The 26,843-nt window shown below is 38.2% G+C and overlaps 1 protein-coding gene across 1 annotated transcript in view; it reads left to right on the forward strand.

Annotated features, from left to right (window-relative positions):
* Window positions 1-1,375: 1,375 nt before the first annotated feature.
* The window catches only part of LOC128700392 (low-density lipoprotein receptor), a 45,032-nt gene continuing 19,564 nt past the window's right edge, over window positions 1,376-26,843 (forward strand). Inside the window, exons 1-12 of the mRNA XM_053793585.2 lie at window positions 1,376-1,520; window positions 11,528-11,628; window positions 14,644-14,788; window positions 15,858-15,961; window positions 16,180-16,308; window positions 16,754-17,027; window positions 17,198-17,328; window positions 17,928-18,069; window positions 20,965-21,127; window positions 24,512-24,652; window positions 24,823-25,041; window positions 26,478-26,682. Coding sequence (XP_053649560.1) covers window positions 1,469-1,520; window positions 11,528-11,628; window positions 14,644-14,788; window positions 15,858-15,961; window positions 16,180-16,308; window positions 16,754-17,027; window positions 17,198-17,328; window positions 17,928-18,069; window positions 20,965-21,127; window positions 24,512-24,652; window positions 24,823-25,041; window positions 26,478-26,682 — 1,806 coding nt within the window. The 5' untranslated portion in view covers window positions 1,376-1,468. The remainder of the gene's footprint in view (window positions 1,521-11,527; window positions 11,629-14,643; window positions 14,789-15,857; window positions 15,962-16,179; window positions 16,309-16,753; window positions 17,028-17,197; window positions 17,329-17,927; window positions 18,070-20,964; window positions 21,128-24,511; window positions 24,653-24,822; window positions 25,042-26,477; window positions 26,683-26,843) is intronic.

Raw genomic sequence — 26,843 nt, forward strand, 5'->3', positions numbered from 1 at the left:
TACAACAACAAAATAGCACAGCACAACACATCACACTACAACACAGCACACTACAACAACACAACACAGTACAACACAACACAATACAACACAGAACACTACAACACAGAACACTACAACACATCACACTACAACAACAGCACACTACAGCAACACAACACGACACAGTACAACACAACACAATACAACACAACCCAGCACATTACAACACAAGACAATACAACACAGCACAGTACAACACAACACAATACAACACAACACAATACAGCACAATACAACACAATACAACACAACACAACACAATACAACACAACACAGCACACTACAACAACACAACACAGTACAACACAACACAATACAACACAACACAATACAGCACAATACAACACAATATAACACAACACAATACAACACAACACAGCACACTACAACAACAAAATAGCACAGTACAACACATCACACTACAACACAGCACACTACAACAACACAACACGACACAATACAACACATCACAATACAACTCAACACAGTAAAGCACAACACAATACAACTCAACACAGTAAAGCACAACACAATACAACTCAACACAGTAAAGCACAACATAATACAACACAATACAACACAGCACACGACACATGTCAATGTTAACACAGTCATCATAACGAAACTTGGTTGTACTTGCTAACAAAAAAGATAAAATGCTCCAAAGAAATTCAAAGAATCAATTTGAAAAATCTAAATTAACTTAATAATTTAAATATTAGTGATTATTTTCATGGCATTCCAACAGTATTAGAAAAAAAATAATTTACACTTTAAAATTATTATGAAAGTAAAGTCGCAGCAAAATTCAATTTCTGTAACTTTTATATAAATAAATTCGAGAAAATTGGCAACTGCAAATGTTATGCACAGGCGGGAGGGTTGGCACGCCTGCTGAGGAGGCGGAGCCTACAAATATTTCATTCATTATTTAACATAAACAAAGAATATTTATGACAAATATTATTCGATATGCTTAACAATACTTACATCTTTTTGTTAGAAAAGAGATAAGTAGTGTTTTAAAATAATTATTTCAGAGGGAATGTTTGTAGAGGAGAGTGCGCAGTCACTCCACCAACTTACAAGTAATGACAATATACATTAATATTTCATATTTACTTACAACTTATTGTACATTTCTTAAGAAAATTTAAGAAAACAAGACGCGCAAATAATGTAATCCATTTAAAACTACGATATAATTTAAACATACCAACACAGTTCATAATTAAGCACTGGTGAATTCGATATAAAATAGAAATGAACGAAAGTAAATGAAAGTTGTTAAGAAGGAGCAGGAGTGAGGTCAATGGAGGACATAAATAGCGGGTTAGAAGGAGTCACAAGTCAGTACGAGAGTAGCAGGAGAGCAGTAGTGTAGTTGTCAGTGTTCTGGTACATCTCACTGGCTGGCTCCTTCAACATGAAGATATTAGTTATACTTCTGAGTGTATCAGTGACTCTCGCCTCTGCTGGTATGTGTCACTCTCACTGCTAAACTTTGACTATATTAACACTAATGATTTAGCCAATTACACACAGTAATTAACAAGAACTCATTTAAGATTAAGTCCTTTCTAAAATTTTCTCCTATACATTTAAAGATATATATTTTTTCATTTGTGTTAATGTAAAAATTAATAATTTTGTACCAAAAGAACCTTAGAAAACTTACCAAACCTTACTATATACAAGCGCAGTTTAATTTAGCTTAATCCAATTAAATATACTTTAGATAAGTTTACAATAATTTAATAATAAACAAACAGTGAAATATATTTTTTTGGTTAGGTTCAGAATGATTTTTTGCGAAATTATTGCATACACAAATTTTCGCTTTCCTTATTCGGCAAGAAGAGCGTTACTATTTAAGCCAAAATGGCAAGTTTTACCTGTTTGGCACAACATAGACCACAATATATATAATATATATATATATATATATATATATATTATATATTATATATATATATATATATATATATATATATATATATATATATATATATATATATATATATATATATATATATATATATATATATTTAAAATTTCGTATATCGCATGATAAGTTTCTTGGGTGATCCTAGGTTAATAATATAACACGAGTGCTGCTAATATCATCAGTGTGACTTCATGTCTAGTATTAAAACAATTCCATGTTATTCTGTATTGATTGCTTAAATAAATCTTCATTGTATGATTAATTAGGTTTCTTCGTAACTTTTTTTTTTTTTTACTTTTAAGGAATTTAAATGTTTATTCAGGTTTTGCCTGAAATTTAATCAGAAAAGTTGTTTTTTTAATATTTTAGTACCAGTAATAGACAACTCATTTAAGTTTAACGAAAAAAACTATTTAAAATGTTTGTGTAATTTTAAGGGCACTTTATGTTGAGTGAAATAATGAATAATAATGTTGTTAGATAACAAAGTTTAAACGAAGTGTTTAGAGAAATTTAATAATAGATTTTATTCGGATTATTAACTTGGTCCAGGTACACATAACTGCAGTTATCATACATAGATTAACATGTGTAAATTACCTAGGATAATCGACCTAAGTCAGACAAAATTATTTATTTCCATTAGGGTTGATCCAATATAGCCAGTATTTAGCTTAATTCCATTTTAATTTGAGTCTTTGGTCCTCTTCCCCAAGATGCCACCCACAACAGTCGGTTAGCATGAAGTGCACAATAAACTAAGCACTCAGGTGACCCCAAAGGAAATATGTCACTGACTTTTTTTGGGGTTATCCTCGGTAATTTACACTATGTATGATAATTGTACTTGTGTGTGCCTGTACATATATAAATTAATAAGTCTCCCTTATTATCAACACTAAAGAACAAGACAGGAAATTTAAATACCTTACCACCCTTTATATACAAAAAAACTTCAAGTGCTGTCACCAATCATTGCAACACTCTTTAACAAATCCATCGAATCCTCTACCAGGCCCGGTGGCCTGGTGGCTAAAAGCTCCCGCTTCACACACGGAGGGCCCGGGTTCGATTCCCGGCGGGGGAAACATTTCGACACGTTTCCTTACACCTGTTGTCCTGTTCACCTAGCAGCAAATAAGTACCTGGGTGTTAGTCGACTGGTGTGGGTCGCATCCTGGGGGACAAGATTAAGGACCCCAATGGAAATAAGTTAGACAGTCCTCGATGACGCACTGACTTTCTTGGGTTATCCTGGGTGGCTAACCCTCCGGGGTTAAAAATCCGAACGAAATCTTATCTTATCTTATCTTACCTTCCCCACAGTTCTCAAAATAGTGAGGAACACCCCGATACATAAAGGTGGAGATCAAACAGCTAGTTTAATATGTTTATTATGCACCCCATACCCATCCTGTGGGCGGTAATCAAAAGATTATAGACTTGAATAACTATAGGCCAATATCCAACTTACATCCTCTCTAAAATCTTTGAAAAACTAATTCATAAGCGAATCTATTCCTACCTCATCTCCCACAACATACTCAGTCCCTGTCAGTTTGGGTTCAGGCCTAATAAAACTACGAATGATGCTATTATACACATGCTTGAACAAATATACACTGCACTCGAGAAAAATGAAGTCCCATTGGGGATCTTCATTGATTTACGTAGCTTTTGATACAGTTGACCATGATTTGCTGCACATAAAATTATCACACTATGGTATAAGAGAGCACTCTCTCAACTACCTAAAGTCATACCTTAGCAACAGAAGCCAGTATGTGTACACAAATGGAGCAAACTCTTCCACACAGCCAATTACAGTTGGTGTCCCACAGGAAAGTGTCCTTGTCCCTCTTCTCTTTCTCATTTACATAAACGATCTACCAAATGCATCACAACTACTCAAACCCATACTATTTGCAGATGACACTACATAAGTCTTCTCACCCAAACCCAGTCATACTAGCCAATACTGTAAATACCGAATTACAGAAAATATCTACCTGGATGATGATTAACAAACTTAATCTCAATATTGACAAAACCTACTACATTCAGTTTGGGAACAGAACTACAGATGTTCCTCTTAACATAATGATAAACGGATCATCTATCACAAAGCTCACAGAGGGAAAATTCTTAGGAATCCACCTTGATAATTGACCCAGATCTCAAACACGTGTACAACAAATTTCCAAGAAAATCTCCAAGACCGTAGGCATACTATCGAAGATACGGTACTATGTTCCACAGTCAGCCCTCCTGGCCCTATATCACTCGCTCATTTACCCCTATCTCACCTATGGAATTTGTGCATGGGGCTCAACAACAATAAATCATCTCAGACCATTAATTACCCAACAAAAGGTTGCAGCCAGAATGATAAATTCCCTCTCCAGGCAGCATACTCCACTAATATTCAAAACTCTAAACTTACTCACCGTACAAAATATCCATACTTATTATTGTGCCTACTATATACATAGAACACTAAACTCTGATATAAACCCTCCCCTCAAACTTCTCCTTGCCAACCTCAACAGAACACATGACCATAACACAAGGCACAGAACACTCTTTGATGTTCCCTGTGTCCATCTCACTATGTAAAAACTCAATTCACATAACAGGCCCAAAAATCTGGAATTCATTACCTGTGAATATAAAAGAAATACTGTCTGTTTATCAGTTCAAGACTCTTCTTAAAAACCACTTACTCAACCACAACTAAATAAATACTGAATAACTGAATCTCATAAATGTATAACCTGTGACCCTATCAAACTTTTTTTTTATTGCATTACCTAATAGAATACTCCATTCTCTTGACTCCCCTCAAGGAAGGTTCCTTGATGTTGGTGAGGGGCTCTTGATTTAGGGAATTGGATCTGTGCTCCAGTTCCCCGAATTAAGCCTGAATGCCATCCACATCCCCCCCAGGCGCTGTATAATCCTCCGGGTTTAGCGCTTCCCCCTTGATTATAATAATAATCCATTCTCTTGAATGCACAGTAACTCATCTAATGACCATATGACCTGTTTCTGTACTACAAATCGTTGATTTTACTTGATCTGATTCGATGATATTATACATTGTTATGCTACAAATTTGTACAACTTTAATGCTTATTTGAAATACTCATTTGTACTCCATGTTGTAATTTGTTTACTGTAATTTTTACCACTGAATATATCATTGCTCAGTTAATCTTAAGTTAATTTTAAGCCTGCCCATAATGCTCTGCATACAAGGGGTTTTTGGCATGTACACCCAATCACTATATTTCTTTGTACAACTATGTATCATGTCTAAATAAAAAATAAATTACGAAAACAACCACTTAACATTCAAGCTGGTAGTAGACTAAGTTTTGCCCGAAATGCCATTCATCTTGTGGGCGTTCTGGTTATTGTATATTTTGTAATGGGTGAAAAGAAATAAATCTTGCCTATATATACTGGAACCTGCACTGGTTTTGGTGGAGTATGAACGTCTTACTTTACCGCTGCCTAGTGACGAATTTTCCCGGTTTTCTTGCCCTTGTCTTCATCATGTACTGCCATTTTTGGTCCCTACATCACCTAGGCTTAAAAAAACCTGTTGATGTGGTTATGTGGCTGCCGGAATTTAGACAAGGGGAATCCACTTGATCTTATTTATTTATTTTATTTTATTTATTTATTTTGTCTTTGCAAATAGTACATTGAGATTTTATATTTACAATAGTGGGTTGCAATGCAAAGAGAACCTCTATTATGCCGAGGCATTATAGGCCAACTTAACATTATTGGCTTACAGACTACTTAACACTAAGGATTTTATCATAGTTGTACAGTAAGACAGTAATTATTTCATAGTTGAACAGTAGATTATTAATTATAGGTGAATTAAGTTTGTATAAGAAAAAGGATATATTCTTATAGTCTAAAATACTTTTTGTGGAAAACAATGGTTCAATTATATTCCTGTCAACAATGGATAAAATGTTCAAAGTGATTGTTGAAGTTGTGGAAAATTGCATTTACTTGGATGTATCATTATTTACATAACAGTAAATGAACAAAGATAATTATTATTTATCAGTTAGACAAGTAGGAATTTGGGACACTTAGGTCGCAAAAAATGTCCCCCTTCGATACCTACCACTGCCATATCCACAAGTTGCTCTGGACCTATTAATTATAAATAAAAGATACATCACCAGGACTGTATATTAAATTAAAAAATGTTTATATATAAACACATTTACATAACAGAAGGAGAATATCTTAAAATCATAACACTCGCCAATTTGACTGGAGATTAATGTGTCATGTACAGGACCCCCCCCCCTTTGCCCACATTTATGAAGAATTTACTGGCCAGAAATTAAACATAACCTCAGACAGCTTATCTGAGGTTCCTGGAGTTGTCCTGTCCTGTCGCCTGATTCTCAAATTATGTAGGAATGCACATCCAACAATTTCGCCTCCTATTGGAGAGGTGTCAGCCCGATTTTAACCTCTAGAGCACGAAAAATTCTTCCCATTATTCACAACGTGTTATTCAATTCAAACAAAATGGCGTCTGTACTGCCCAGCCCCAGGTTTCCCCTTTTCGATAACATACTTCTTTTAAAAATACAATATAGGGCATCTATTTACCTATAAATTACCGTATTTCCGGAAAATATATACAGTATTTTCCACAGAAGTTATGATGTGGGAATACATAGGTGAGTATGTGTGTACTGAGTATTTAGCGCTTAGTCTAGGGTGATTAAGTTGCTTTTGAGAAGTCTTAAACTGGTTTTCAGACTGGGTTACTTTAATATCTTCTGGTAATGAATTCCATATTTTATGGCCCTTTATGTGAATTGAGTTTTTAGTGTGATAAGGACACGAGGTATATCAAAGAGATCTGTGCCTTGTGTTGTGGTCATGTGTCCTGTTTAAGTTGGTGAGGAGAAGTTTGAGTGGAGGGTTTATATTTGCGTGTATTGTTCTGTGTATGTAGTAGGCACATGAATAGTAAGTAAGTTTATTCAGGTATACACAAATACATAAGTATGGATGTTCTTAATGGTGAGCAGATTCAGACTTTTAAAAATTGGTGGAGTATGCTGGCGGGAGTGGGAATTCGTTATCATTCTTACTGCTGCCTTTTGCTGGGTTATGAGGGGGTTTTAGGTGATCGGATGCTGTTGATCCCCATGCACAAATTCCATATGTAAGATAAGGGTATATGAGTGAATGGTACAGTGCCAGGAGAGCTGATAGTGGAACGTAGTACCTTATCTTTGACAGTATGCCTACAGTTTTGGAGATTTTCTTGGTGATTTGTTGTATGTATGTCCGGAACTTAAGGCTGCTGTCAAGGGAGGTACCTAGGAATTTTCCCTCTGTGAGTCTTGTGACTGATGATCCATTTCGCGTTATGTTAATCGGATCATTTGCAGCTTTATTTCCAAACTGAATGAAATAGGTTTTATCAGTATTCAGGGTAAGTTTATTAGTCATCATCCAGGCAGATATTTTCTCCAATTCGGCATTGACTGTGTTTGCTAGTATGACCGTGTTTGGGTGGGAAAAGACATATGTAGTGTCATCTGCAAATAATATGGGTTTGAGTAGCTGTGATGCATTCGGTAGATCATTGATGTAGATGAGAAAGAGGAGTGGTCCAAGGACGCTTCCTTGTGGGACTCCTACTGTTATTGGTTGGTGGAAGAGTTTGCATCATTTGCATACACATACTGAGTTCTGTTACTAAGATATGGTTTTAGGTAGTTCAGGGAGTGGCCTCTGATACCATAGTGCGTTAATTTGGAGTACAGCAGTTCATGGTCGACTGTATCGAAAGCTTTACGTAAATCAATGAAAATGCCCAGCGGGACTTCTTTCTTTTCGAGTGCGGTATATATTAGTTCTAGCATGTGTATGATAGCATCATTCGTGCTTTTATTACTCCTGAATCCAAACTGACAAGGGTTTAATATGTTGTGAGAGACGAGGTAGGAATAGATCTGTCTATGCATTAATTTTTCAAAGATTTTAGAGAGCAGTGGTAAGTTAGATATTGGTCTATAGTTACTGCCGGTGGTCTGGTGGCTAGAACTCCCGCTTCACACACGGAGGGCCCGGGTTCGATTCCCGGCGGGTGGAAATTCCGACACGTTTCCTTACACCTGTTGTCCTGTTCACCTAGCAGCAAATAGGTACCTGGGTGTTAGTCGACTGGTGTGGGTCGCATCCTGGGGGACAAGATTAAGGACCCCAATGGAAATAAGTTAGACAGTCCTCGATGACGCACTGACTTTCTTGGGTTATCCTGGGTGGCTAACCCTCCGGGGTTAAAAATCCGAACGAAATCTTATCTTACTCAAGTCAACTTGGTCACCTCCTTTGTGGATCGGAGTGACCCTCGCTATGTTGAGGATTGTTGGGAAGGTAGCTGATTCAATGGATTTGTTAAAGAGCGTTGCAATAATTGGTGACAATACTTGAGAAGTTTTTTTTGTACATAAAAGCAGGCAAGCTGTTTGTCTCCTGCCTTGTTTTTAAGGGTGTTTATGATGAGTGTAACTTCTGTGGGGTAGGTTGGAGCTGGGATGCAGCGCTGTATAGCCCTTGTGGCTTAGCGCTTCTTTTTGATTATTATAATAATAATAATAATGGAGCTGGGAATTTATTGTTCTCGTTTCTCTTTTTCCGGAGAAATTTATTTAATTTATAATTCCCGCCTAGATTTGGGAAACATATTTTTTCCCGGACTTAGGGAAACAGGGCTTAATAATCGTGGCTCACTTGGTAGCGGTCTCAGCTTCCAAACAAGGACTGCAGTGGAGTTTTGGATGAGTGGAGACGATGGCCATGTTTCCTAATTACACGTACATGTGCTGACCTTGTTCACCTCACTCCTGTCTAACATATGCTTGCTGGAAGTCCAAGCCCCTCACACACAAAACCTCATTTACCCCCTCCCTCCAGCCTTTCCTAGGCTGACCCCTACCCCGCCTTCTTTTCACTACAGATTTATAGGCTCTCCAAGTCATTCTATTTTGTCCCCAAAAAAGTATCCAAAACAGTTGGAATCCTCTCCAAGATACGATACTACGTGCAAAATGCCCTTCTCACACTATACCATTCACTCATTTATACATACCTCACCTATGCTATTTGTGCTTGGGGATCAACTGCAGCAACACGCCTAAAGCCAATAATAACCCAATAAAAAGCCGCAGTAAGAACAATCACTAAATCCCATCCCTGGCAACACATTCCCCCACTCTTCATAGATCTAAACTTACTCCCTGTTCAGAACGTCCACACTTATTACTGTGCAATCTACATCTACAGGACCTTAAATTCCAATATTAACCTTGGCCTAAAATGCTTTCTTGATAGTTGTGACATGACCCACAGGCATAACACCAGACACAAACATCTCTACGACATTCCCCGTGTCCGACTAAACCTTTACAAAAATTCAATGTATGTCAAAGGCCCCAAAATCTAGAACACCCTACCTGAAAACTCTAGAACTGCAGACACATTCATCACCTTCAAAACTACCATTAGAAAACATCTTATCTCCCTGATACACCCCGTCAACTAACTACATAAAAACCACCTGGTGGTTCACACTTACACTCACTCACTCACCCATTTGACTATAAGCACAGAAATACGAATCTTAATCTTAAAATAATAATTCCTAACTAGTCATAAGTTTGCCTGTGATACTCCAATATAGAAACTATGTATTGTGCCAAAACAAAAGCATTCACATTGCTAAACTCACAAACTAGTATTTAGTCACTTAGTATTTAGTGAACTTACTCCATAATTTGTAATAATTTAGGGTTAAGAATTAATCTAAGTTTGCTCGAAATGCCTAGCCATGCTAGGTGTCCTAGTGGCCCCCTCTGTAATTAGTATTTTACTACATGTAAACCACACAATAACCAAAATCTGTAAACCCCACATTGTAATTCTTATAGAAAATAAACTTGATTGATTGATAAATGTCCAACCCACCTCAGCAACCCCTCCTCAGCCCTCTAGATAATACTTTTAGTAACCCCACACCTCCTAATTTCCAAACTACAAATTCTCTGCATTATTTCCACTCCACACATTGCCCTCAGACACGACATCTCCACTGCCTCCAGCCTTCTCCTTGTTGCAACATTCACCACCCTTGCTTTACACCCATGTAAGAGCACTGGTATAACTGTGCTCTTGCACATTCCCCTCTGCTTTTGTGGATAATGTTCTTTGTCTCCACAGACTCCTCAGTGCACCACTCACCTTTTTCTCCTCATCAATTCTGTGATTTACCTCATCTTTCATAGACCCATCTTCTGACACGTTCACGCCCAAATATCTGAATATGTACATTCACCTCCTCCATACTCTTTCCCTTCACTCTGATATCCAGTTTCTCGTTACCTAAATTTTTTTATGCTCATCACAATACTCTTCCTTATATACACTTTTACTTTCCAACTTTTACATACCCTACCAAACTTATCCACCAACCTCTGCAACTTCTCTTCAGAATTTTCCAAAAGCACAGTGTCATCAGCAAAACTCGAGGAAATAAAAACAGGATTGGAGTATAAAACAAATTCTCAGAGTGAAAAACTAATGTGAAGGACCCAGGAATGATAATGACAGAGTATCTTACTTTCAAAGATCACAACAATGTCTACTACAACCGGTAAGATGGATAATGAGAACTTTCAAAACCAGGGATGCCAAGCCACTGATGATTCTCTTCAGATTGTTTGTTCTCTCTAGGCTTGAATATTGCTGTGCATTAATGGCCCCTTTCGAAGTAGGTAAACCTGCAGACCTGGAGAATATGCAGAGGACTTTCACTGCTTGTATAGGCACAATAAACCACCTAAATTACTGGGAACAGTTGAAGTCCCTTGACCTGTACTCCATGGAATGCAGGCAAGAAAGATACATGATAATATACACTTTGAAAATCTTAAGAGGGACTAGTCCCAAATCTGCACATGAAAATCACTCCCTATGAAAGCAAAAGACTTAGCAGGTGGTGCAGCATCACCCCAGTGAAATGTAGGAGTGCCATAAGTTTGCCCAAGACTGTTCATCTGTCTCCCAGCAAACATAAAGGGGATTATCAATAGACCCCTGGCTGTCTTCAAAAGGGAGCTGGACAGACACTTAGTTCCTGACCAACAGGACCGGGTCAAACGTCGGTTTGTATGCTGCCAGTAGTAACAGCCTGGTTAATCAGGCCCTGATCCACTGCAAGGCCTGGTCATGGACCAGGCCATGGGTGCATTGACCCCCCAAAACACCCTCCAGGTATACTCCAGGCATACATATTTTGCATTTCCATTATTTATATACATACTGTATTATGTGAAGTATAATATAGATGTATAGAAGACAGCTAAGGTTGTTACAAAATTTGACTGATTTCCTTTCATTTTTGAGTTTGGGAGAGGAAAAGTGAGCTCTACCTCTTGGTCCTACCTCTTTCTTGTGTTCATATAGTTGTTTTCTTTCCAGCATGCCGCACAACAGAGTTTCCTTGTGACAAGAACAGATGTTTGCCTCTAAACTGGATGTGTGATGGTGATCCTGATTGTACAGACAGTACTGATGAGCAGGTGGGTCAGCTGCAACAAGCACCTGTTAGATATGTTTTTTTTATTTTGAATATTTTCTCTCTAATTATTAGAGGAATTATGTTTAGAGTTTTCTAAAAATTTTTTATGATCATATTGTGCTTCTACCCCTTAAGAAGCAAAGATCTGGACAGGTTAGTGATTTCATCTATTACTAATAACCTCCTAAAGAAGGGAATACTAAAAGAACCTTGGATAATAGCAGCAAGACTGAAGATAAGCCACCATGATTTACTGGAACACTTATGAGAAAGAACCATACATCATCTCCACAAAGAACTTGATGATATTTCAGATTCCTGCCAAGTAACATTTTCCAGCCAATCAGATGAGCCAAATGACCTGTTTGCAAAGCAGTATGAACATTGGACTAAAGTTATGTGGAGTGGCTGAGTCCATTTTTATGTGTCTGCATGTCAAGGATGAGTCAAATGCCTATCATATGTTAACTGCTGTTTCCCTAGCTACACAGCTAAAATAGTGATGATATGGGGTTGCTGTAGTGGATTCAACTATTGGATCACTACAACAAGGTCCTAGATGCACTAGAAGACAAAAAGAATGCAGATGTAATATATACAGACTTTGCAAAAGCCTTTGACAAGTGTGACCATGGCATAATAGCGCACAAAATGCATGCTAAAGGAATAACAGGAAAAGTCGGTCGATGGATCTATAATTTCCTCGCTAACAGAACACAGAGTAGTCGTCAACAGAGTAAAGTCCGAGGCAGCTACGGTGAAAAGCTCTGTTCCACAAGGCACAGTACTCGCTCCCATCTTGTTCCTCGTCCTTATATCCGACAGACAAGGATGTCAACCACAGCACCGTGTCTTCCTTTGCAGATGACACCCGAATCTGCATGACAGTGTCTTCCATTGCAGACACTGCAAGGCTCCAGGCGGACATCAACCAAATCTTTCAGTGGGCTGCAGAAAACAATATGAAGTTCAACGATGAGAAATTTCAATTACGTACTCAGATATGGTAAACACGAGGAAATTAAATCTTCATCAGAGTACAAAACAAATTCTGGCCACAAAATAGAGCGAAACACCAACGTCAAAGACCTGGGAGTGATCATGTCGGAGGATCTCACCTTCAAGGACCATAACATTGTATCAATTGCATCTGCTAGAAAAATGACAGGATGGATAATGAGAACCTTCAAAACTAGGGAGGCCAAGCCCATGATGACACTCTTCAGGTCACTTGTTCTATCTAGGCTGGAATATTGCTGCACACTAACAGCACCTTTCAAGGCATGTGAAATTGCTGACCTAGAAAATGTACAGAGAACCTTCACGGCGCGCATAACGGAGATAAAACACCTCAATTACTGGGAGCGCTTGAGGTTCCTGAACCTGTATTCCCTGGAACGCAGGCGGAAGAGATACATGATTATATACACCTGGAAAATCCTAGAGGGACTAGTACCGAACTTATACACGAAAATCACTCGCTACAAAAGCAAAAGACTTGGCAGACGATGCAACATCCCCCCAATGAAAAGCAGGGGTGTCACTAGCACATTAAGAGACCATACAATAAGTGTCAGGGGCCCAAGACTGTTCAACTGCCTCTCAGCATACATAAGGGGGATTACCAACAGACCCCTGGCAGTCTTCAAGCTGGCACTGGACAAGCACCTAAAGTCGGTTCCTGACCAGCCGGGCTGTGGCTCGTACGTTGGTTTGCGTGCAGCCAGCAGTAACAGCCTGGTTGATCAGGCTCTGATCCACCAGGAGGCCTGGTCACAGACCGGGCCGCGGGGGCATTGACCCCCGGAACTCTCTCCAGGTAAACTCCAGGTAAATTAGATATACAGTATGTAAATTGGCATCAGATTTGAATGTTTTTTAACTATTGCATTATTAAGCAGTTGACAGCTAGGGAAAGTTTAGAATCTTGTAGAGAATTTTGTACTTTTTTATTTACAAGGAGTTTCTACTCAGGTCAAGTTGAGTACATGAGATATAATGTGTATTTATTTCTTGTATTGTCTGTGAATTCTGCTACATATCTCTAGGAAGAGTTTTAGTACTGGATTGTCATGTGTATATAGTATGCAGTGTAGTAATTGTGGATGCTTTGTTTAAGTAAATTCAAACTTGAATTGTGTGGGTATGTTTTCTGGAACCTTGAGTGGTCATTCTGATAGTAGATTTTTATTGAGTTACAGTGAGTTTTAGGTGATTTGCTGCTGTAGATTCCTATGCACATACCATCAGTGAGGTATGGATAGATCAGACAGTAGCACAGAATGAATAATAAAGCATGAGCTTAATGCCCACTATCTTTAGAAATTTTCATAAGTACTGAATGTGAGTATGAGTATTTATATAATTTATCCTCATCTTGTCTTTCAATGTCTATTATTTACTTTTATGTTCAATGGATCAAGGAGCCTCAAGGGAGGCTCCTTGATGCTGGTGAGGGACTCTTGATCTAGGGAATTAGATCTGTGCTCTAGTTCCCTGAATTGAGCCTGGATACCTTCCATCCTCCCTCACAGGTGCTGTATAATGCCTATGGGTTTAGTTCTCCCCCATGATTATAATAATAATAATCCCAAACACTATGAAGAAGGTCTTAGTACTGAATGTGAGGTTTTCATCCAAGCATGTCATTAACAGTTGTTGAGAAAAGTTGGATCTGGATTTAAGATGATTAGAGTTGTAATATGCAACCAGACCTGGTTTAGGTTCCTGGGAGTCATAAGTAGATCACTGATGTAGAAAAGAAATAAACAGGGCCTGAGATGCTGTCCTATGGCAGCCCTATGTTGATAGTCGAAGTAGACATTGTTGTTAACAGTCACAAGTTGGTGTATGTTTGGGTAGGACTTATGTAAGCAGCATATGGACTCTGAATTCATAAAGCTTTAGTTTAAGCAGCATAATATTGTGGTCTTCTTTATCAAAAACTTAACTTAGATCAGTAATTGTTATATTTACAGTATTTGAAGTACATGTACTCTATTTTTGGTTATTCCAGCCAGAAAACTGTAATAAAACCCTTGTTCGGGTATGTCGTTCTACGGAATTTAAGTGTGGAAATGGTAACTGCATCCCGTCCACTTGGAAGTGCGATGGCCAGGATGATTGTCGTGATAATTCTGATGAAGCCTCCCAAGAATGTAGTATGTTACTGGCCCTGTTATTTAATTTTAGTTCATTATGTTAAATCCAAAGATTGTATATAAAATAATTTACATAAGAGAACTTGCATACATATTGGAGGTACTTTTCAACAGGGCAATTTAAAAAAATAGTAATAGTACTGGGGGGGGGGGGTATGGAGGAGGTGAATGTATTCAGATATTTGGGAGTGGACGTGTCAGCGGATGGGTCTATGAAAGATGAGGTGAATCATAGAATTGATGAGGGGAAAAGGGTGAGTGGTGCACTTAGGAGTCTGTGGAGACAAAGAACTTTGTCCTTGGAGGCAAAGAGGGGGAATGTATGAGAGTATAGTTTTACCAACACTCTTATATGGGTGTGAAGCATGGGTGATGAATGTTGCAGCGAGGAGAAGGCTGGAGGCAGTGGAGATGTCATGTCTGAGGGCAATGTGTGGTGTGAATATAATGCAGAGAATTCGTAGTTTGGAAGTTAGGAGGAGGTGCGGGATTACCAAAACTGTTGTCCAGAGGGCTGAGGAAGGGTTGTTGAGATGGTTCGGACATGTAGAGAGAATGGAGTGAAACAGAATGACTTCAAGAGTGTATCAGTCTGTAGTGGAAGGAAGGCGGGGTAGGGGTCGGCCTAGGAAAGGTTGGAGGGAGGGGGTAAAGGAGGTTTTGTGTGCGAGGGGCTTGGACTTCCAGCAGGCACGCGTGAGTGTGTTTGATAGGAGTGAATGGAGACAAATGGTTTTTAATACTTGACGTGCTGTTGGAGTGTGAGCAAAGTAACATTTATTAAGGGGTTCAGGGAAACCGGCAGGCCGGACTTGAGTCCTAGAGATGGGAAGTACAGTGCCTGCACTCTGAAGGAGGGGTGTTAATGTTGCAGTTTAAAAACTGTAGTGTAAAGCACCCTTCTGGCAAGACAGTGATGGAGTGAATGATGGTGAAAGTTTTTCTTTTTTGGGCCACCCTGCCTTGGTGGGAATCGGCCAGTGTGATAATAAAAAAAAAAAAATAATAGTACTGGTATGTAATTTAAGAAAAAATATTCAAAATAAAAACATTTTTTCCTTTTATAAAGATACCTGCTTTGTTGGGGAATTCCAGTGCTTGAGCAACAAGCAGTGTATTACTGGAAGTTGGAAGTGTAATGGCCAGGAAGACTGTGCAGATGGCTCTGATGAGGTAAGATATAGCTACAGGCCACTATTGTCTGTTAAAATACCTTTGATGCTCAGTTTACTGTAATAACAAACTAACGATAAGTTTCTTAGATATAACTATTGTATTATAAAACTTTACTGTGAAAAAGGAATAAGTTTTCAACCAGTATACGTAATAGCAAATAGGTCTTATGAACTTCTGTAAAGGTTTTCATAGTTAAGTTAATTCTTTGTGTGCAGAGGAACTGTACATCTGGACAAACTACTACACTTCCTGCTCATATGTTCAAATGTGACTCCGGAATAAATATTCCTTCTCGATGGGTCTGTGATGGAGAGGAAGATTGCCTTGATGGATCAGATGAAAAGGTGAGTTTGACAAAATTATGAAGTAATATATAGTACTGTGCAGAAATAAAAACATTAAATGTAATTGAGATTTAATTATAATTATTATAATACTGGAGAAACACTAAACCTGTAGGGAACCATAAGACCTGTTGAATGGTAGGTAATCAGGGTTAATCCTAGGAAGGGAAAGGTAGCTTCAATTTCTTGGATAAGGTGCCTTTACCTGGCATCAAGGAGCCCTTTAAGAAGGAAATATTAAAACTACTTATGATTTTTTCTTTTAGTTTATCAAGAATTCACTGTGCATACTTAGTATCTGTCATACTACAGTAATAGTACGTATATGCAAAAGGAATGTAGCTCTCAGATTTACTGGGCAGGTGTTTCAGCCATTCACTAAGACAGTGCAATAGATATTCTTAAAGTTACTGTAGAGTAAATAAGTACTGTACCATACTTGCAGGCTTGCATTAACAGAACAACTGCTGCACGTGATAAAACCACCCCCAGACCGACCTGCCGTGATTATGAATTTCAGTGTGGCGCATACTGTATTTTGAACACACAAGTATGTGATGGCAGTGAAGATTGTCCAAATGGTGAAGATGAAGTACAGTCAGTCTGCCCACAGTGCCGTTCTAGTGACTTTACGTGTGAAAATAAGCAGTGTGTTCTTGGAGTTCTACGCTGTAATGGCAGAATTGATTGTAGGGATGGGTCTGATGAAATAGATTGTCGTAAGTACTTTGGTGTAATGATTGGATCATAATTATTATTAGAATTTAATTATAGTAAATATGTTCAGAATGTTTGGTTTTAAAACTGGTGCAGGATGTTAAAATTTTGACTGAATATTATTTCTGTTTTATGGGTAGCTGTGCCTGCAGTTTTAATTAATCCATTGCAGAACCACCATCACCTGCGCCTGAGTCAACTAACATCACATGTAACTTGACTACTCATTTCTTGTGCACGAAAAACAAGTGCATCCCTCGTGAAAGTTTGTGCAATCATCGGAATGACTGCGGTGATTGGCAGGTAGGGTGCTTTGACACAACAAGAGGAGACATTTATTAGTACGTACAATGTTTCACCTACATGAGGTTTCATACACTACATTGTACTTGCTAGAATACCTAGTAAAGGTCTCCTTTTGCTGTACAGGAGGGGCCTGCTTTACAGCTTTGTGTTAATGCAGTGGTTTTCAATTATACCCATTCTTCATTTATTCAGACTTCCTATAGTAAATATATTCAGAATTCACTATAAGCTAAGGCTGAAAATATTTTAAGGTAAGTTATGTGTGTTCTGTATGCTTTTTTTAGGCCTAGCTCTACTGCTTTCTTAATATGTGATAGTGTAAACACGTTACGCATAAGAAAATGAAAAAAAAAAAAAGGAAGAATATTGTTTCACTTTACAGTGGTAGCCTGGAATGTAACCTGCTGTATAAGCAAGGCACTCCTGTACAGTATATAATACCTTAAACTGAAGTGCTGTAAAGCAGGTCCCACCTGTATATAATTTTACAGTATATTCTTTTGAAATTATGTACAATGCTGATGAGATTTAGAAAAATGAATTGTATGTAATGTTAAACTTTGTAATCTTTATTATTCTTTATTCATTGCTTTTAGGATGAATCTGAGGCAGTGTGTGGACCAAAGGAATGTGAACGCAACAATGGAGGCTGTACGCAACTATGTGTGGATACTAAAGAGGGCTACTATTGCCAGTGCCGCAAAGGTTACCGTCTTGTTGGAAAGTACACATGTGAAGGTACATATTTCATATAATATTTTTCAATTGCATTATTTTTTGTAAGTTTCAAGCCTTTACAGTGACCCTTGTCAGTTAGAAAGTCCTATATACTTTTTATATTCCAGTTTTCATGTGCTTGCCAGTTTAGCTCATCTGCATATTGTTTTAAAATCCACGGTGATATCTAGTCTGGTCATATAAATTAATAATACATAATTTATTTTCAGAGGTATTGTTTTTTCTGACTGGTAGTTCTTGCTTATTTCTTTTTCATTTTTTATCATGTCTCCTTACTTGGTATACAGTTCACTTCCAGCATGTTTGACTCTGACAAGCATGTCTCTTGGTGTGGCACTCTAATACAGGTTGATCATCACTAATTTGGCATCATCGGGATCTGTAGGGTTCCAGATTAGTGATTTTGCTGGACTACAGAGTGGTTAGGTTAGAATACACTTAACCCAACGGCAATAATTACTCATCGGCAATTTTGCCCATTTTACACCCTAGTTTTGGCCCATTTCACTGTTCCAGTCTACCAAATTCATAGCTGTTTCACTAGTATTACTTGTATTCTGTCGATTGAGTACAAGAAGCAGCCCATTTACCTATTTCAGCTATTTAATAAAATGGTCAGAAATTGGTAATTTGGCCAGTTTCACACAAATTTTAAGAGATGCCAATTTCAAAATAGCATCCAGAATAAACAGTGCAGATATTCCTGGCACTAAAATAACATTTTCTCTGTTCATTAGTCACGTCTCCAGGCCCCTCTTATATTACGCTTGCTTTCCATTTTGAATTTTTATTCATACAAAAAATCAGAAAATTTACTGTTATGCAGACTACTGCATTATTGTAATAATTGTATAAATGTCAGCCCATTCATGACTGCATATTAGACTGGTTAGTTGGACACGTATTGGACGGTGACGTCATTTATTTACTCTTGACCAGAAAAAAATCTAACATTTCTTCTGAGCTGAATTTCAAAGTACTTTCTGTCATGAAACCAATCAAAATCATATCTGTTTCTGTATTGTATCTTCCATTTTATCAAATGAGACCAAAACAACAAGATTACACCCATAAAAAACATGAAAATACACCACAGTCGCTCTTTTACACCAAAAACAGTCAGTTTTTTTCATTATGCACTGCATACTGCAGTCTTTATGTATAGTGCACACTTACCACACAGACCTATTCTCTCATATGTAGGCCTAATTTACTGGTCACAGTGAGCTAGGCTCTTGGTGACTGACAGTGACTTCAAGCCACCTTATCTTTTATGGACAATGTGCACTGTATGTGCTTTACACAGAAACATTTCTTTCATTTGTCGGAACCATGGATAGGGCTAAAAGTGAGCAGGCTATATCAATAAATGGAGAAAAAGAAATTGGAATGACTTATGCAGCAAGTAGCACTACCAAACAATAGTGGCAGGTTGGTGTGGCAACCCCGCAAATTTGAAATTATTTTAGCTGAAATTAGTGCCGGATTACTGATGGAAGCGGTATACTGACTGCCGGATTACTGATGGAAGCGGTATACTGACTGCCGGATTACTGATGGAAGCGGTATACTGACTGCCGGATTACTGATGGAAGCGGTATACTGACTGCCGGATTACTGATGGAAGCGGTATACTGACTGCCGGATTAGTGATGGAAGCGGTATACTGACTGCCGGATTAGTGATGGAAGCGGTATACTGACTGCCGGATTACTGATGGAAGCGGTATACTGACTGCCGGATTAGTGATGAAAGCGGTATACTGACTGCCGGATTAGTGATGGAAGCGGTATACTGACTGCCGGATTAGTGATGGAAGCGGTATACTGACTGCCGGATTAGTGATGGCTGACCTGTACTTAAAAGGCCTTTTATTTTTCATGCTGTTTCAGCCCATTAAATCTTTTTAATTTTGGAGGGGAATGAACTATTTACATTTTATTTTCTTGTTGCAGAGCTCTTTATATATTTTATTTATATCTATTCTTCATAATATATAATATTTTTCTCAAAAATACTGTCTTAAGCTAAAAGTCTTTCCATTTTTTTTTTTTTTTTTTGTGATCAAGTATCTCTTGTGTTTTGCTTTCCTTGCCTTACAATATACATTATCTTCTCTAGAACATAATTGTTTTTAACAAGTAGGTTCAGATAATTTATACTGAGTTTCTTTTCATGTAGATGCAAGATTTAGTTTTGTGGTATATTTTCTTTTTTTATTAGATTTACTTTAGTGTGTTGATGCTTACATAAAAAAAAATAAAATTAACCATTTTTCTGTTCCATTCTCATAGGATATGTTATGTTTCACTCTCATAGGCCACATTTTCTGTTTCATTCTCATAAGCCATATTTTCTGTTTTAGTCTCATAGGCTGAATATTTCATGATCACTAAAATAGTAGTTGAAATACATCATTTAGTCTATATTTTACCTTGTTGATTCTCTTGCCATTGTGTTGTACAGTGAATTATATATACCAGCATTGTTAAATGAACTGAAGGACATACATGAAAGTAGGGCTATGTTCTTAAGACCTTCAAACATAGGGTCACAATAGGCCTCCCACCAAAATACAATAAATTTCTCTGTAGGTTAACTTCAACACAGGGGAAAGAGAAAAATACTGTATCCCAGTGTATTCTAGTGTGAATTGGCATGCAGTGTGCGCTGATGGTTATTTCTCCCCGAATTTGTCATGCTATGGCATTCAGTGGCAGGTTTTTCCCAAGAAACATGGGAATGGTAAATAAAATTTCATTAGTATTTTATTGATAGTGCTATGTGAACATGTGGTCTGAGTCTACTGTACTTTATGCATTCTCAGTAAAAAGTTAGAAGTACATAAATATTACCTCTAAAGATACACATCATTGAGACAGCTCTGTTATGCAGATATCGATGAGTGCTTGGAGATTCCTGGCATCTGCTCACAACAGTGCATTAACACTATTGGTGGGTACCACTGCTCCTGCCTTCCTGGTTACGAAAGGGACCCAGGCAATTATACACGTTGTAAGGCATCTTCTGGTGAGCCTTACCTCCTGTTCTCCCACAGGTAATAAATGCAGTATAATGCCATGATAATTAATAGGTCTCACTATTACTTCATTGCTTAGAATTATTAATATAATCAAAACCAAGCACTAAACTCACAAGGGTCATACAGTGCTATCATTACTTAGAAGAAATAAGGTAAATCGGAGCAGCCTTTCAGTATTAATTGACAATAAGTCCATGTAAACTGCTGCTTGCACATTATTCACTGAGGTAAGTTGGTAGTTGAGGTACAAAAAATTTTCACTACTTGTGATTACTTTTGTAACACTTTCAAAAGTGCATTAACCAGATCTGGCCAGCTTTTTATGGGCTAATCTTCCATGTTGAATATTGTAATATTTGTCACTATTTTTGGGTCTAATCTTTCCATCCTCAAGCCCCTCAAGGAGGCTCCTTGATGCTGGTGAGAGGGTCTTGATCTAAGGAATTGAACTTGTCCTTCCTTTCCTTGGATCAAACTTGAATACTACCTATTCCCTCAGGTGCTGTTTGACTCCTATGGATTTACCATTCACCCATGAATGTAGTAATAATAATAATAATAATTTTTTATTTTATTTTATTATCACACCGGCCGATTCCCACCAAGGCAGGGTGGCCCGAAAAAGAAAAACTTTCACCATCATTCACTCCATCACTGTCTTGCCAGAAGGGTGCTTTACACTACAGTTTTTAAACTGCAACATTAACACCCCTCCTTCAGAGTGCAGGCACTGTACTTCCCATCTCCAGGACTCAAGTCCGGCCTGCCGGTTTCCCTGAATCCCTTCATAAATGTTACTTTGCTCACACTCCAACAGCACGTCAAGTATTAAAAACCATTTGTCTCCATTCACTCCTATCAAACACGCTCACGCATGCCTGCTGGAAGTCCAAGCCCCTCGCACACAAAACCTCCTTTACCCCCTCCCTCCAACCCTTCCTAGGCCGACCCCTACCCCGCCTTCCTTCCACTACAGACTGATACACTCTTGAAGTCATTCTGTTTCGCTCCATTCTCTCTACATGTCCGAACCACCTCAACAACCCTTCCTCAGCCCTCTGGACAACAGTTTTGGTAATCCCGCACCTCCTCCTAACTTCCAAACTACGAATTCTCTGCATTATATTCACACCACACATTGCCCTCAGACATGACATCTCCACTGCCTCCAGCCTTCTCCTCGCTGCAACATTCATCACCCACGCTTCACACCCATATAAGAGCGTTGGTAAAACTATACTCTCATACATTCCCCTCTTTGCCTCCAAGGACAAAGTTCTTTGTCTCCACAGACTCCTAAGTGCACCACTCACTCTTTTTCCCTCATCAATTCTATGATTCACCTCATCTTTCATAGACCCATCTGCTGACACGTCCACTCCCAAATATCTGAATACGTTCACCTCCTCCATACTCTCTCCCTCCAATCTGATATTCAATCTTTCATCACCTAATCTTTTTGTTATCCTCATAACCTTACTCTTTCCTGTATTCACCTTTAATTTTCTTCTTTTGCACACCCTACCAAATTCATCCACCAATCTCTGCAACTTCTCTTCAGAATCTCCCAAGAGCACAGTGTCATCAGCAAAGAGCAGCTGTGACAACTCCCACTTTGTGTGTGATTCTTTATCTTTTAACTCCACGCCTCTTGCCAAGACCCTCGCATTTACTTCTCTTACAACCCCATCTATAAATATATTAAACAACCACGGTGACATCACACATCCTTGTCTAAGGCCTACTTTTACTGGGAAAAAATTTCCCTCTTTCCTACATACTCTAACTTGAGCTTCACTATCCTCGTAAAAACTCTTCACTGCTTTCAGTAACCTACCTCCTACACCATACACTTGCAACATCTGCCACATTGCCCCCCTATCCACCCTGTCATACGCCTTTTCCAAATCCATAAATGCCACAAAGACCTCTTTAGCCTTATCTAAATAATAATAATAATAATAATAATTTCCAGCAGGCGTGCATGAGCGTGTTCGATAGGAGTGAATGGAGATGAATGGTATTTGGGACCTGACGAACTGTTGGAGTGTGAGCATTATAATATTTAGTGAAGGGATTCAGGGAAACTGGTTATTTTTATATAGCCGGACTTGAGTCCTGGAAATGGGAAGTACAATGCCTGCACTCTAAAGGAGGGGTTCAGGATATTGGCAGTTGGGAAGGATATGTTGTGTAGTGAAAATGTTGAATGATGATGAAAGTATTTTCTTTTTGGGCCACCCTGCCTCGGTGGGAGACGGCCGACTTGTTGAAAAAAAAAAAAATAATTTCCATCCTCAAAGACATGCTAAGAGCACATATCCAGTTTTACCAGCATCCTGTCAGCAGAATGCCCTTGACACTGCCATCCTTACATAAACCACTTCAAGGTATCCAAATATTTGAAACTTGCAATCTTTCTCTTCACTTTTGTTAATATTTCACTGAAACATTACAGATCCAGAAATCTCGTTTGTCCACCACTTCAAATTTTTTCCTTCTACTTAATCTAAATTTATACAAGAAAAACAGCAATAGTAGGAAGGGTTGGAAGGATGGGGTAAAGGAGGTTTTGGAGCACTAGGTGCTTGTGCATTCAGCAGGCTTCTGTGAGCATGTTAGAGCAGACAAAGTGGAAAGGAGAGTTTTTTGATGGACTGTTGGAGTATGAGCAAGATAACATTTATGAAGGGATTCAATGAAACTGGTTAGCCAGACTTAGTACTGGCAGTGGTAGCACATTGCCTACACTCTGAGGGAGAGGCAGGAATATTGTTTATGTAAATATGTACTGTATATAGAGGTAGTAGGTTGGTACACAGAATTACCCAGGGAAAAAACTGAAGTCCTGCCAAGTGGGTGTGAAATGGAAACCTGTACACGTAATTGTTTTGTATGATGGTAGGATTGCTGGTGTCTTTCTTGTGCCTCATAAATATGGGATAACAGATATATCTTGCTACTTCTACTTACACTTAGGTCACACTACACATGCATCTACACACATATATATTTATACACCCATCTGAGTTTTCCTCTATTTTCTTAATAGTTCTTGTTCTTTATTTCTTATCTCCATGGGGAAGTGGAAAAGAATTCTTCTTCCGTAAGCCATGCGTGTCATAAGAGGCGACTAAAATGCTGGTAGTAAGGGGATAGTAACCCATTTTCCTGTATAAATTACTGAATTTAAAAGAACAACCTTCATTTTTCTATTTCTTTTTTGTTTTATGTCACCCACCCTCAGTGGGATACAGCCAGTTTATTAAAAAAAAATACTGTATACATATATTGATGGTGTTATAGGTGCAACCCTATTTTTTTAATCTGTTTTCTTTGTATTCTGAAATCTATAAATATTGCTGCTGATTTATAATTAATTTTTCCTAAACATTATAGGTATGATATTCGTAGCCTGCGGCTCAGAGACAGTGACATGACATCCGTAGTGAGAGAAGCTCGAGGAGCTACAGCTCTTGACTACTTATACATAAGTAATCAAATTATTTGGTCAGATAATAAGGAAAACAAAATCATAAGGTTTGTATAAAATAATGCGTAGTAATAGTGAATCGTATACAGTATGTTAATACTCTACTACACAACATAGGTTGAAGATACTGTCTGGTATATACATGATTTTATTGTAGAATATATTTTAGTTATGTATTTTTTAAATTATTATAGTGAACATATTCCAATTTGTGCAGAACTAACATGACCAACCCTGAAGTGCGAGAGGTGCTTGTGGATGGGGAGAAAGTGTCTGCTGATGGTCTAGCAGTTGACTGGATCCACAACCATATCTACTACACTGACACCACTAACTTTAGGATCCAGATGATATCATGGGATGCTAAGTGGTCCAAGGCAATTGTGAAGGAGGAGCTTGGGCAGCCTCGAGCTATCGTCGTCAGTCCACTTGACGGGTTGGTAATTTGGTATTGTATTTGTATATGCCTATACAGATTTGTACTTAAATCATTTTTATGCAATTTTACAGTATTCATATTCATGGAAAGTGTTACTTATGGCTCATAAACAGTATTTATTAGTCATCTGTCAATTTAATCTACATTATTATTATAATTTGTAAAAGAAGTAAATGCTAGGGTGTTGGGGAGAGGGGTGGGATTAAATTATGGGGAATCAAATACAAAATGGGAATTGACTTACTTTTTGCTGATGATACTATGCTTATGGGAGATTCTAAAGAAAAGTTGCAAAGGTTAGTAGACGAGTTTGGGAGAGTGTGTAAAAGTAGAAAGTTGAAAGTGAACATAGAAAAGAGTAAGGTGATGAGGGTATCAAATGATTTAGATAAAGAAAAATTTGATATCAAATTGGAGAGGAGGGGTATGGAAGAAGTGAATGTTTTCAGATATTTGGGAGTTGACGTGTCAGCGGATGGAATTATGAAGGATGAGGTTAACCATAGAATTGATGAAGGAAAAAAGGTGAGTGGTGCATTGAGGTATATGTGAAGACAAAAAACATTATCTATGGAGGCAAAGAAGGGAATGTATGAAAGTATAGTGGTGCCAACACTCTTATATGGATGTGAAGCTTGGGTTGTAAATGCTGCAGCAAGGAGATGGTTGGAGGCAGTGGAGATGTCCTGTCTTAGGGCAATGTGTGGTGTAAATAATATGCAGAAAATTCGGAGTGTGGAAATTAGGAGAAGGTGTGGACTTAATAAAAGTATTAGTCAGAGGGCTGAAGAGGGGTTGTTGAGGTGGTTTGGTCATTTAGAGAGAATGGATCAAAGTAGAATGACATGGGCATATAAATCTGTAGTGGAAGGAAGTCAGGGTAGGGGTCATCCTCGAAAAGGTTGGAGGGAGGGGGTAAAGGAGGTTTTGTGGGTGAGGGGCTTGGACTTCCGGCAAGCATGCGCGAGCGTGTTAGATAGGAGTGAATGGAGACGAATGGTATTTGGGACCCGACGAGCTGTTCAAGTGTGACCAGGGTAATATTTAGCGAAGGGATTCAGGGAAACCAATTATTTTTATATAGCCGGACTTGAGTACTGGAAATGGGAAGTACAATGCCTGCACTTTAAAAGGAGGGGTTTGGGATATTGGCAGTTTGGAGGGATATGTTGTAGTATATCTTTATACGTATATGCTTCTAAACTGTTGTGTTCTGGGCACCTCTGCAAAAACAGTGATTATGTATGAGTGAGGTGAGTGTTGAATGATGAAAGTATTTTCTTTTTGGGGATTTTTTCTTTCTTTTTGGGTCACCCTGCCTCGGTGGGAGACGGCTGACTTGTTAAAAAAAAAAAATGTACGTGTACCAGATTTATGCTTTGTATTATGTACATGAGAGTAATTTCATTTATGGCATTAATATTTCTATTTAGGTATATATTCTGGACTGACTGGGGCAGTGCACCTAAAGTTGAACGTGCAAGATTGGATGGAGGTGACCGTACTGCCATTGTCACTGCTCCTCATGTCTACTGGCCAAATGGTATTACTATTGACCATTCTAATAAATGCCTGTACTGGTGTGATGGTAAACTTAATACCATCAGTAAATCCAACCTTGATGGATCACAAATTGAAGTAAGTATTTATTTGCTTAGATGAAAGTTATTCTTCAATTGTATTTGATTAACATTATCATAATATTCACTGAATATTTTATAATTGACTTGTTGTGATACATTACCAGCGTTATTCAGCAGTATTAAAATTCTTTAATCAAGACATTCATACCTGAGACT

Source organism: Cherax quadricarinatus, chromosome 71, assembly GCF_038502225.1.
Source record: "Cherax quadricarinatus isolate ZL_2023a chromosome 71, ASM3850222v1, whole genome shotgun sequence".
Lineage (NCBI taxonomy): Eukaryota > Metazoa > Arthropoda > Malacostraca > Decapoda > Parastacidae > Cherax > Cherax quadricarinatus.